The sequence below is a fragment of the Protopterus annectens genome, chromosome 11.part0 (assembly GCF_019279795.1).
Source record: "Protopterus annectens isolate FY-2018-M chromosome 11.part0, PAN1.0, whole genome shotgun sequence".
Taxonomy (NCBI): Eukaryota; Metazoa; Chordata; order Ceratodontiformes; family Protopteridae; genus Protopterus; species Protopterus annectens.
In genome coordinates this window covers 1,159,881,849-1,159,895,878 of record NC_056745.1, presented here as the reverse complement: position 1 = coordinate 1,159,895,878, position 14,030 = coordinate 1,159,881,849, and the positions used below count along the sequence as shown (strand labels likewise).

Here is a 14,030-nt window from a genome sequence, read left to right as displayed (position 1 = left end):
ATCTCTTTTGGTTTCAAATGAGGTCAGCTCTGACTCCTCCATCCTGTGGTCATATTCCTTCCCTTCCATGTTCTGTATCTTCCTGATGACTTTCCTCTGATTTCCTGCCAGCAGACTGAAGTTTTTTTCCCTTATATGGTCTGCAGATCTGCATACAGTGCTCAAAATGTGGCTTCAGTGAAGTAGTATGGAAGCATTAACGCCTTGTTTCAGTATTCTGTTTCCCAGATAATACAACCCAAGAATTCTGTTTGTTGCTGAAACTGCCATCTCACTTTTCTCGTGGTAGTCCGGTCCAGGTGTGATCAACACCTTTGGATCCTTTACCAATTCTTTTGCAATAAGTTCCACTCCATCCAGCTTATTCTTAACACCATCACTGTTGAAATACAGCTGCCACCTTTCCATCCATTTGTTCAGTGTTTCTAATCCACCTGTAGACTGTTTCACGACATCCTCCAGTATTGTATCTTTTTGTCATCAACAAAGAGACTGATCCTGCTCCTTATTCATCAGATGTATTTGAAACAAACACACTGAAGAATAATGGACCTCAAGCCATTGGGTTTTGTCTATCTGTCTCATAGCCTCTCTACAGTACCTCACTATCTATATAACTCTTCTGAATGTCAGGATTGTACTTTGATGCATATGCTTTTGGATTGATTGTAACCTCATTACTGAGGGTTATACATGGACATAGTATTAAAATGTAGATAAAGTTCTGTGTAACATGTACAAACTCTGTTTCCACTATGTAAGGCTGAAACATGATCAGAACTGCTTCAGCAGTCATAACTAACTGAAACTTCAGAACAACATTTCTCCTGAAGGGCAGTTCAGAAATATTTTTTGTAGGGAACGAGCCATATGCACCCCACAAACCTAACTAATATACACTAACTCCATGCTCATACAACATTGTGGAAGGGAGAAACTTCCTTAAACAGTGCCCAGTTGTCTGAAGCAATCATTGTATTTAATCTAACATGAATGAGAAACTGAATGCTGATGAATCACTCAGCAAGGAAAAACAGAACAGCCATATAATAATAATCAGGTTATTAACACAGAATTCAGTTTACAATTCTGTTGGTAATGCTTTATTCTGAACTATAAATACACTACTACAGTAAATCTAAGGGTATATTCTTAGGTATATTCTTGAATGAAACAATAAGCCATTTCTCCCTGTTACAGAAAACTGTATTTTATAAATATGTATATATAATCTGTATTATTTTGCTCTGTTTTCTGTTTCAGATTTGTGCAGTTTTTCTTACGTTTGGGATGTGGTAAAGCAGCACCTGACCCAAGAAGTCAACCTGTGTTGTTACAGTATTCTCTCAATGGTGGTCTGACATGGAGTCTACTTCAAGAATTCTTGTACAGTAACTCAAGTAACACGGGCAGATACATTGCCCTAGAAATTCCACTGAAGGCACGATCAAGTTCCACAAGGCTGCGATGGTGGCAACCATCTGAAACTGGGCATTTTTATAGCCCCTGGGTAATTGACCAAGTAAGTATTCAGAATTTTATAGCAAAACATAGCTTGGTTATTTAGAAAACATTTCCATATACCAAAATGTCATAATCTATGACACCTTGGGCAATGATGTATGTTCAGAAACCATCTCCATGTACGAACATATCATTATCTAAGCTGGCCTTGACTAATCATTTATATATACAGTAAGTGACACAAGTAATAAAAGATAAAATTCAGCAAATCTTAAATGTATAGCAAAGTATAAACTATAAGCAGTTATTTTTTCTTACATTTAAAGTAGTTCTTATTGCTGTTTTCGTTTGTTTTAAGGAGACATATGATATAAAGTAAGCTGTGAATAAGCTTTGTATATCCATTAGTACAGTTTTTCTTCTTTGCCCTAATTTGCATGTCATATAATGCTTAGATGGTCATATACTTAGAGGATGGTCCAGCCTGACACCAAAATAAGATCATGAATAACGATGAATAATAATTAAAATAATGCAGATGGGAAGGAGGACAGTTGTCTGAATCCACTGTGGTTGTAAAGTTTGTGTCTGACCACAGTGTATTGAAATATGTCCTCTTCAAATTACCAAGGATTTAACTGGAATTATTTGAAAGTATGGAATGTTTTGTTTCTGACAGGAGAACAAAACAGCCCTTTCATTTCAATGAGATGCAGTCACCTCAGAGTTGATTATGCAAAGTCAAGGGGTATATGTGGGTGCACAGCAACCCCAAGGTGGGATGTGGAAGATTTGCCACCCATATAAAGACGTTTTTCACAACTATTTTTTGTGCCTTTCTACACATACCATCCACAATCTTTCATATCCTAATGTCCCTGCAAAAGTTGTACATCAAGTCTTACAAAAGACAGAAGTGTTCTGGTATGATACTACCCTAAGAGTTCCTTTGCGGCCTTTCCCTTTGGTCTTCCTTCAAGCCCTACTCCAGGTACAGTTGACAATTCTACTATAATACATCAAAACCTGAAAGCTCTAAACAGAAGTGCTTAGCTTCAATTTCATAAAACTACTTACTCACGTATAGTTGTCTAAACACATATGTACTCACCTATGTCAGTTTTGAAGAGATAAGTACTTTGCACTCCACCACCTGTTAACTTTATTATTCTCACACTGAGTACACTCCAACTTGGAGCAAGCAAGATAATTTAAAACAACAAAAATGTCTCAGTCTTTCTCCATGCTTCTACAGTTTAGGAGTCAGTACAGATCAGTACAGTTTGAGCCCAAAGGCATTGCTGCAATATGTAGCGAGCAATTAGCTATGCAGAAATAAACTATCAAGCAAACACGCTTGAGTAACAATGAAGTTAATCCCCCCAACACATAGCATTCAGTGACATCATTGTGGTTCATGTATAAGTGCTGCTATATATACTTCATCTGCTGAAGATTTTCTATACTTCCTTCTCAGTTTTCTCTGTCTGTGCTAGAGCATCCAACCTCCATACAGGTGAGAAACCTACCCTCACCTCTGATGACTAGGTCAGTGTTAAGCTGATCTCCCTTTTCAAGCCAAATCCATAAGCACCCAGAAATGCTACTAGAACTTAGATCTCCTGAAAGTAAAGTTTGATTTTTTTTAGTTAGCATTTCAATAGGGCTACAGTACTATGGACATGTTTTGTTATATAGCCTAGATAATTTCATTTTTTTACAAATTCTGCTGTTTTCTTTGTTTTTTTTTTTTGTTACTTTACAGATGTTAAGTGATTAAGTGGGGTTGATCAGTTGACCCAAGCCAAAAAGGCAAACATAGATCAAAAATAACGTGCAGCACAGGTCGTAATTAACGTACAACACAAACAGTTAATAATAAGGAGCATGACTATGTACAGGTGCTCACTTTAGGTAAAATACCGACATGTATAATTGTAAGTTTAGATAGAATACCAAATGTATAATCATTTCCAGACCTTATAAATACATAATATCATAAGAATTTATCAGAAAAAAAATAATTCTTAGAAAATAAGTAACACTTTCAACTTGATTGCAGATATTATTGGCTTATTGCAATATGCCGTATAATAAATCATAGAATACTTTATATTTAGGTGCAAACATAGCTGCACAGTAAAAGAAGCTACAAATAAATGAAATGTCGAGGAAGACTACCCTGGGTCATGGAAGCAGCTGCATTTTGGGCATCTGTTATGTTAAACTTGGACGTGAATTCATTATAATTATCAATATTTCTTCTGTCATGGGGTGATGCACTCCAGTTTGCAATGAATGTTTGAAGTGATTATGGAAACATTTTTTTTTCGTTTTGGTTAAATTAAAGTTTGGAGTATAATCATAAGGTCTGATTTCATGGTTTCACAGTGGCGATGAAGTTTATCTGATTGTTAGTTTATTAGCCAGTGGAAGGTAATATCCATTTTCATGTAGTTTAAAGGCTAGTGGACCTGAGAAGTGTGGTCCTGACAATCACTGGTAACAGGTTAGTCATAGCTGTTGAGCCACAATGGTGATCTCCATATCTACTTAGGAAAGTAAATCTTGCAAATGTCTGGGTTTTTTTTTTTTTTTTTTGGGGGGGGGGTTCTGTGGTATAGTATGTGGAAGTTAATACAGTTATGAATAGGATGGATTCCAGGCAAGTGTAGAGGGTATTCATTTATATTGCTTTCTTTATGTCAGTGGTCAGGACATGGCAAAGCCTATAGGAAAATGTCAGCTCTTTAACAACTTTGATTGCAAGTAATTATGTATGATGGTTAAAATCAAGATGTTGATCTACTCTAACTCCTGAATTATTTTGTTTGGAAACAGTGGGCAGACATTTTCTAACAAGGTCTTTGGGAGTAATCTTCTAAGAATTTATTTGCTGTGTGGTACATGAAAGCATATCAGTATATTTTGTGTAATTATTTATTAGACTATTATTGCTTAACAAGTTTAAAGATTGTGTTAAAGTGATGAAATAAACTTTTATTTTTACACAGCAAAGTGCTTGCATGCAAACAATCTTTTATGTAAAAATAAAACTTTGTTTCAAGCCACGCTTTTAATAAATTAACATTTAAAAACCTTCCAACTACAGACGTAAACTAGCCATCCCATTTTTACAGCACTGATATCAACATGCTGGCAGGAGGTGTGCACTTCACTCTGGGGAAGTATAATTAAGAATGGAGAAAGCTTATGAAACAGGTATTTAATTAGCAACCTGTTAAATTAACAGTCTGGGGGAAAATCACTGTGTTATTTTCTGCATATAGTAATGTAAATAATGGGAAACATCTTGAGGTAATGGATTGCAATATATGCCACTGCCAAGGAGCTGCTTGTGGGAGTACTGCCATTACTGAAGTTCATGCGTTGTTGTTTTTTTTTCCCTTCATAAATTGTATTATTCTACACTACAGTGATGCTGGATATTTTTTTGTTACATTTTGTTTAGCAGCAGAGAGAAAGTGAGTTAACTTCCTGCAGAGAATGCTCAATTTATGTGTAATTCTAAGCAGCCAGATTACTTTCTTTTGAGATATGCACATTTTACAATGGGCATTTAGATTGGGCTGTCCAATCAGTGTACATGCTTTTGAATACTAATGGCCATTTATTGTATAATAAAGTTTTGGGTAGGGAGTCAGATGATCACTTTGGTGAATGTACTTCATCAGATATAATGGGACTGCGGGTATCAGTAGCGTGCATACAGTAAGACATGGCGCTTGTGGGATGGCCATTATCATATGGAATGTATGTCTGTATCCACAGACTGCACCACCAGTACCTTGACACTTGTAGAGGCTGGACAACAACAACAGACTGAGATCAGTCTCCCACCTGGATCTCACAGCAGTACCAACATGCACTTTAAGCCACAGTCCCAATACACATTGACACAGTTAGTATTGCTCCTGGGTGGACATGCATCCACTGGCTAGGATAGCAATATAATAATGTAGCTTATCCCATATGCACCCCTACAAACTGAACATTATGGTATACTGACTACCCATTCTGGAGAGGGGACACCTCCATGATCACTGATATCATGGACACCTTTAATGGTGGCCCAGCAGAGACAGACAAGTGCACTACATCTGACATTTGAATATCTACTGTAAGGTGGATGTGCTACCTGTGTGGCACAGCATTGTTCATCATCCCAGCCAACCCCTGACATTTGAACAACTGTCTTCTTTAACCAACAGATCTTCAGTGTTGTAATCTGAGTACAGTATGCCAGTATACACATGGAAATGGAGATGACTGAGGCTAGGCACAAAGATATGATCCAGAGCGTGTCCTCCATGGTGGGCCACATTGCCAAATTGGCCACCTCCTTGAAAATGATTGCCAGTGCTGCCATTGGTGCCAGGCATTCAGTATGGCCCATTGTTATGAGGATGCGTGTATTTTAGGGGGATGCTTAGAATAATCATTGTAAAATCACAGCACCTGCCACATGTGTGTCCAGAAAGGTGTCTGTCCCTGCACAGCCTTTAGGATGCTGGGTCCATGTCTCAAGATCCCATAGTGCCTCTACTGTAATCCCCTGTCTCAGTTGCCCCAATGTACATCACTGTAGTGACATACCCACCTATATTTCTGAGAAGAATATACTTGACACAGATATCTCAGTGTCCAATGGACCCCATCTCTTCCTACGATCTGTGATCTCCCAGTCCTGGTAATGTGCCCTATCATATAGCCATGTGTCCCCAGTCACCTGGGCAAATGAAGGTAGCTGTGACCCATGCCATTCCTCTTTTTGTTTGTCATAAATGAAGAAATCTTATGCACAGTGTGAGTCAAACATCCACTGTTCACTATAGGCATAACATAACATTTCATGCATAATTTTGTTGCACGTGACACTGCAGTACTGCCTTTATGTAGATGTCAGCACTCATAGTGATTGACTAGACATTGCTGCTTTGCCTGCACTATTCTATACTGTGCTGAACCCTATCTGGATCACTGTGGTATGACTGTTGCTGATGGTCTGTAAGCATATGTGCTACAGCTGTGGGATAACAAAGTATTCACTGTAGGTCCCACCACTGTATTAGTGGAGGGTTCAAAGAATGCCACCTGGACAGCCTGCCTATCTGAATTATTTTGTGCAGCATGCAGCATGTTAAAATTATCTAGCATGCTGTAACAACTGTATTACTGATTTGAGCATGAGTGATGTTTTACTGTTGTTCCGCCATGCCATGTGGGTTCCATACAGGCATCATCAGCCAAGAGTCCAGGGGTCAACTTGTGCAACCTGAAACACATTAGGGACAAGGGTAAGAGTTGGGAATTTTAGTATTCTCTATCTACCGTGTAGATGACCGTGAATATGTAGCTACACCATTGTGTTAAACTTACCTACTAGGTCTCCACACATGGAGTGGTAATATAGATAGTTTAATAGTTTACTAGTACTGCATATTAGGCCATAAGGGCAATCAAGACACAGGCTACGGATTCATAGAATGAACCATCTGACCCATCCAGGTATCTGGTAATCTGTTCAATATAGATTATGTGTTGCATAGCCTTATATAAAAAGTGAGTATCTTCCATAAGCATACCATGGAATGTAAAATGAACTTTGTTCTTAAAGTATTCTAAATGTAAAACCACCACCCTTTAAGGGGAATCTAGTTTGAAGTAGTTTAATATTCATACAAACACAAAGGTCTTCAACATGAAAACCTTAAGGGCCAGGCATAACTTGCCCTTTAACTAATCGAAAAAAGGCTTAGCAACTGTAATCTAACATCATAAGGAAAATTCCTGTAAGATAAAAATTCTCTTGGTGTACTTTGAATACATTCCCCAGGTAGCATGTCATACCTAGTGTATAGGCAAAAAAGTGAATTATATTCTGTTACTGGCCTTACATATGAGACAAAAAAATACTTACTAAAACTACACTGCCTCTTGTAGTAAAGTTTTTAAATATTAATTCCACATTTCCTATAGCTTAGCCTTTTATTGCTTGGGCATGGATCTTAAACTTAATTTTTTTAGATATCATGATGTCTTTATCCTTGTACTATTTTTAATTCGGTGATATTGAAGTGTATTAACCCACCTTATGCGCAGTAGCAAGCCACGCCCAAACCCTGCCTGTGACAGCGATGTCAGTACACCGCCCACCTTTTGATTGAAAGCTGCCAAGACATTTTCCCTAGGCAGGAATAGGACTAACACAAGTTAAGTTTGAATCTACTGAACATTTGACCCCACTCCACGTTTAACGGTAAATAAATGTTCGGTATTTTGCATAATTAACCTGGATATCCTAAAACTCTTGCTTTCCCACCATCATTGCTGTGATGTTTTAAGTAGCTGCTTTTATTTGGAGCAGCTGAGACAGACTGGGCTTGCTGAGTCTGTGCATGTCCGTGCTAAAGTACAGTACTTGTTCTGCATTTTTGCAAGAGATGACTTGTCTGTCACTTGTAGGTAGCAATCGGTCTTTATTCTGGCATGCTGTGTATTGTGGACATGGTACTACTATCTTCGGTTTGGTATCAACCAGTGTAATCACTGCAATGTGTGCAAGTGTCCTGAATGCCAACATACCCCTCTCAACTGTCCAGATTTTCACCTCATATTTGTTATCCGTTTCTCATGAAATTGTGGTTTTCTGGCAAATCACTAGCAAATCATTGAGGGCAGTTCTTGGATGGTGGTAGGTAGGCAGGCATGTCTGTACAAATGCACCCATTTGGGGGCGATTAACTCTTCCCTTAGTTTATGAGACTAATAACCAAATATTTACTTTTTGTGAGGGCTTTGTATCTGTCAGAAAATACATGCTAATTTAAAACTTGTTATTGTAGTAAATTCTAATTACAATCCTGTCATCATGTCAATCACGGCAAATTACCGTTCTTAATTACCGCCCTCCGGCATGTCAATCACGGCAGCCACGCCCATTCCTGCACGAACTAACTGGTGGGTTAACACACTTCAATATCGCCTTTAATTCTTTTAAATTGTAATTGCACTTACTTATACCAATACAGGGTAAAGGTTTACCAAAGAGTAACACTCCAGGTTTATCCTGATAAATGTGTAAGCCATGTTTGTTCAGCCAAGTGTGTTCCATGTTAAGAAAGTCATTACATTTTTAAGTGTAACTAATTTTTAGTTATGCATGCCCCTATTTTAATATCATCTGCATACTTTGTAATCCAGAATGTGTTGGGCTGTGTAAATAAAGAACATACCATGTTAAACAGAACAAGGGCCAACATGTGTCCTTGAGAAACATCAGCCCTGACTTTTTTCCAGTCTGAGAAGTAATTTTTAATTATCATGCTCTGGTAGCTGTTTTGTATCCAATTACAGATCCATATAATTATATGTTGGTTAATTGAAAGCTGCTTTATTGACTCAATAATGACCAGGTGTAATGTACTGTCAAAAGCTTTTGACAAATCCAGGTATACACCTGCTACTCTAGGCCATCGATTTAAAATCTTACTGACAGAATTATAATTCCAGTAAGTTAGTAAAAGCAGAACTGTTTTTTAAGTGAGGCCATGTTGATACAAATCATCAGAGTTAGTCTAAAGATCTTCCATCTAAAATATCCAACAGACCCCTCTTAAAATATTTTCCAATAAGTGAAGTTAAGCTAATAGGCCTACAGTTCTCTATCCTATCAACAGCACTCCCTTTATGAATAGGCACCACATTAGACAGCCTCCAACTTGGAGGGACAACACAAGAGATTAACAGACTGAACAAGATGGTAAAATTGTCCAGTAAGTGATTCAAGAACACTCTCCAAAAACATCCCGGTATGTTGCCATGTTGAAGTCTGCACTCACATTTTATTCTATTTAATGATTTTTGCACAAAATCAGAATTATTCTACTTAATGATTTTTGTACAAAATCAGGCGTAAAGACAGACCCTCATAGCACTGTTGTTTATCTCTTTCAACTATCTTATGATAAACTCTTTCAACTATCTTATGATAAACTCTTTCAACTATCTCAAGACAACTTCTGTTATTGGTTTTAGTAAAATCATTAGTAAAGATGTTTGCCAATATACACCTTATTTTATTATCTGCCCCTCACAGGCTATGAGACTTATATTATTAGGTGTCCTTTTGTGTCCATCTACATAGGAAAAATAACTTCTAGTTGTTACCAGCTTCACTAAGCTTGTTATCAAAGATTACTTTTGCCTGCTATAAGGAGTTTTTTTAAGTTTCTGCTTGACAAGTTATATACCTATTTTTGTGGCTTTAGTATTGCATTTCCTTATTACTCTGTATTTCTTTCTTAATTTTCAACATCCGTAAGTAGATATTTTCCACCAAGGAAGATTGATTTTTTGTTGTTGTTGTTTTTAACTCTGTAACCTTTTTACTGCTGTCTGCATGTTGGTGACAGTTACATTCTAAAGCTCTCCACACCTTGCTTATTTCATTACTGTTCACTAAATCATTTCCAGTAGAGGCTACCTTTGTTATTAAACTGGGATTAAACATCTTAGTTTTGTCATAAGTTACTTTAATGGTCAGCCTGATCAAACAATGCTGAAAAAGGGAAGACCATGTGAACACAATCCTCCAAAGGACTGGTTTGGACAATGTTAAAAATTCAAAAATATTAGTTATTAACAAGTCAAGTGTGTTGCTCTGTCTGGTCGGAAAGTTAATTAGCCACACAAAGCTCTTTAAAGAAAGTATATCATAAAATTCCTCTTCAACTACTGTGGACTGAATGTTTTTGTTTTAGTTTATCTTAGGAAAATTAAAGTCACCTAGTATCACTAAGTTATCTAGGTTCAAACTACTATTAAAGCAATCAGTATACTGAAGCTGTTCTAAAACTGTTAGTTTTGAATTCTTATAACACACCATAAGCCTCGGTAGATTCCTTTCATGGGGTTCCATAAGTTTCAGCAGGATACTTCTGCTAGGGTTATCTACCAGTTAGTCTTTTGAACGTATGTTATTCATAACAAAAATAACTTCCCTACCACCTCTGCAAATACTTCTCAAACAATCATTTCTGTTATAACCAGGGAGAGTAATTCCTTCAAACTGCCAGGGTACAGTAATAGCAATTAATAAAAGTTTGGGTTCCTAGCATAGTGCTGCTAGTTCTTATTACAAAGATGGTTGGCATGTGAATAACAGATGGATGATAAACCCCTTTTTCACAGACCTAGCCCTGTTGCTCTACCTACTTGATTGGTGGGGGTCTAAGATATGTGTAACTAGCCCCCTGTGTTTCTTAGCCAGCACTTTTGTCTCCCTGAAAACTGAGATGATTGAATCTGTCCTTTCCAAAGAATTCATCTTTATTATGAGAGTCTTCCCACACCCCTACACTTTTGATTTTATGTGTCTTACAGAAGTTACCCAGACATTTCTTAAATAAAAGAGTTTAGAAAACTAATAGTCTGTCAAAGATATGCAGGCATTAAAAATTTCCTCAGCACTGTTGTACGTGTAATTATACATCTAATACAGAGGTTTAATTGAAAGATCATTAACACCTGCATGAATTCTTACTTAAATAAATGGCCTTTTGCCTGGCAATAACTTCTGTAATAGATTTCAAAATATCTAGTAACATGCTGCCCTAAGGCAAGAGACAGTGATTTTTTTTTCTTTATTCATATTGGAAACAGGTCTAATAGATTTATCACCGAGTCTCCCAGAAGCAGCACTCATTGTGATTGTTCTAGGGAAGTCAGTTCCAATCTATTATCTAAATTAAGAGTGTTTATCTGAAAATTAACCCCTAATTGCACAGTTTCCTGTTTCTGCTAGGGCTGCTAATCCTGTCCAGACAACTGTTGCTACACCTTCTAGTTCTTTCTGAAGAACAAGATTTAACAAGGCTAATCTAGTGTTCTGTAACATTTAAGCATTCAGTGTGAAGTTTGTGTACTTGTGATAGGGAAAAGTAATCCATTTGTACGTGTTTTATTTAAAAATGTTAACTCAGTCTGTATAGATTCCTTTTTCCTTTAATGAAGGACGTTCAGTTTGAATACCTATGTTCTAGATGTAAAAATACTCAACTCAGTTTGTACAAATGCATAACAAGAGGACCTTTTATTTTTACAATTCATACACACACAGTTTTTCTCTTGTTCTTGTACATTATGCACAGTGCAAGAAAACACATTTCTCTCCCATCTAAATTTTCATTTCTTAACTTCAGTCTCTGATTCTAAATCCGCTAAGGTTGTACAATTAGAGCATAAAGTCTTATATTTGTTAAGAAAAACATTTCTTTGTAAGCTATACATACTGCATTGATAGCACTGAAGAAATGTCTTTTTTAATTTAGCAGAGACTGGACCTATGTAAGAACTAAATGGTCCACAGCTGTAAGCAAAATAGGTGAAATATATCTAGTTTAAACCCAGAACAAAATATAAATGCCTTAAAGATTTTTTCTCCTTCCACTATAGACACAGCCACTCCCAGGAGCAACTAACTACACAAGTGGGTCTACTTTAAATGACCAAAAGCCCATAAAGCCGAACACAACAGCAGCGGCCTTAGGTCAACTGGTGCCCTAGGCAAAAGGGCTCCATGGCGCCCCCCACCACACTACCTGATGCCCCAATCCTGGTCTAACTACATCAAATAAATACTAGAAAAGTGCCCCTGCTAGACCGGCGCCCTAGGTGGCCGCCTAGGTGGCCTGTGCCTAAGGCCGGCTATGCGAACACTGTATTGCTAAGATGAAAATAACTAAAAACTGAAAATGCCGAACTGCATAGTTTTTCCCAGGGCAAGTAAACACTTGCCCAATGTGGAAAATATGCCCTTTTCCCCACTGTTTTGTGATCCTGGAGTTGGTATATATAGTTAGGGGTGTGTGGGGGCATAGCCCCCCCACCTAGATGGGTTTCAGATAGTATGATGTGTTTTATTGTAGTCTGAGGCAAGTGTTTACTTACCCTGGGAAAAACTATGCAGTTCTGCATTTTCAGTTTTGTTATTTTCGTCTTAGCAAAATAACTTTCGGCTTTATGGACTTTCTGTCATTTAAAGTAGACCCACACAAACAAACCCCTGGGCATTGTACAAAAGGACTTACTATCAAAATGTCAAGGTGACTTACCTCGACCATTCACATCCCTGACCTGGACCAACGAAAAAGAATTGAGACAATTACTTAGAATGTCGATTCCTTCGAAGGAAAGAATCAACATTCGACCACTCACCATCCTGAAAAAAACAGCTGCTATGAGGCAGAAAATGTCCTACCATTTTCTAGCGGGGGCAAGCCCCCCTGCACCCCCCACACCCCCTGCTACTTAGATATTCTAACTCCAAGATTGCACTACAGTGGGGAAAAGGGTAATTTTACCAATCCCCACAGTAGTGCGATGGCCTTCAAAACACCAACGCTCCAAACTATGAACACGGTCTCCTTATCGACATTTCACAGTCAACAGGAATTGTGTTTACAGTTTTGCCTCTCTGCCGCTCTGTGTTGATTCTTCTAACTGTTGAGGAAAGCCACCTCGACAATTTTATTGTAAGTCATACAAAAGTACCTTTTTCTCTTTGTTAACAAAATAACTAGTTACAAAGAAGTGAAATGATTTCTGGAACTCTGCTATTCAGTGTATACTGTCAGAGCAAAAAGTAAAAATTCAGCTTGATTTATTCCAATCCACAAACACAACAGACAGACTTTTGACCATCATGTGTCCTACTATCTGAGTGCACGAACAAGACCTTCCAGATAACCTAGGCAACCTATAAGTTCATAGGTAAGTACTAGGCTGGCTGCCTTTGTGGGCCATTTTAACTATAGCCAGTTTCCCTTTTTGTACTTAAATTAAATTATCCCATTTGGTTAGAGATTGACCTTATCCATCGCATGGTTGAAAATTATATATTACCCCTATTGAGAATAACTGTGATCATAACATAGATAATTTGATGGGACCCATGCATGGGATAAATCATTTTGGACTTGCCTCTGTCCATTAGTAGTACAGGGGCAGTCCTGCAGTGAATTTTCTGCTTCCCATCCATAGATCCAAGTTGCACTTCAATATGGACAGGGATGTACTTTGTTTTATGTAGATGGAGAGCCTGTTCCAGAGCAGCAGTATCATCTGCAAGATGCACCTGTCCTTCCAAACTGTTCTGCTGATGTTGCAGAGGAGGTTTAGATCCCTAGACGGAGTATTTCTATCATCATTTGACTTGCTGATGTGCAGTAAATCCATTAGTATGTCAGAGAATGCCTTGTATGCCAGACACAGGTCACCTCTTAGCAGTCTGTGGGATATTGAGTATAATGACAAGACTTTGAGTCTGTCCATGTCAGACATGTTGTTTAGGCTTTGTATCCCTTTAGTAAGGTATCCCTGTGGGCGTTCCAGTTGTTGCATGTATCTGGACAGATACATGCCAAAGGGGGCATTATATTCAATGACTGGCCTAATGAGGGCTGAGTAAATGGGGACAATGACATGGGTCTGTATTAGCAAATCGAAATGTCACTTACATGAACAGCTAATGATCAACACATAAT

At 37.8% G+C, this 14,030-nt stretch overlaps 1 protein-coding gene across 4 annotated transcripts in view; it reads left to right on the top strand.

Annotated features, from left to right (window-relative positions):
• RELN (reelin) overlaps window positions 1-14,030 on the top strand; it is a 3,085,913-nt gene that overhangs the window by 2,626,009 nt on the left and 445,874 nt on the right. For all 4 annotated transcript variants that reach the window (XM_044088524.1, XM_044088525.1, XM_044088522.1 and 1 more), the window contains exon 44: window positions 1,264-1,522. In XM_044088524.1, the coding sequence (XP_043944459.1) occupies window positions 1,264-1,522 (259 nt within the window). The remainder of the gene's footprint in view (window positions 1-1,263; window positions 1,523-14,030) is intronic.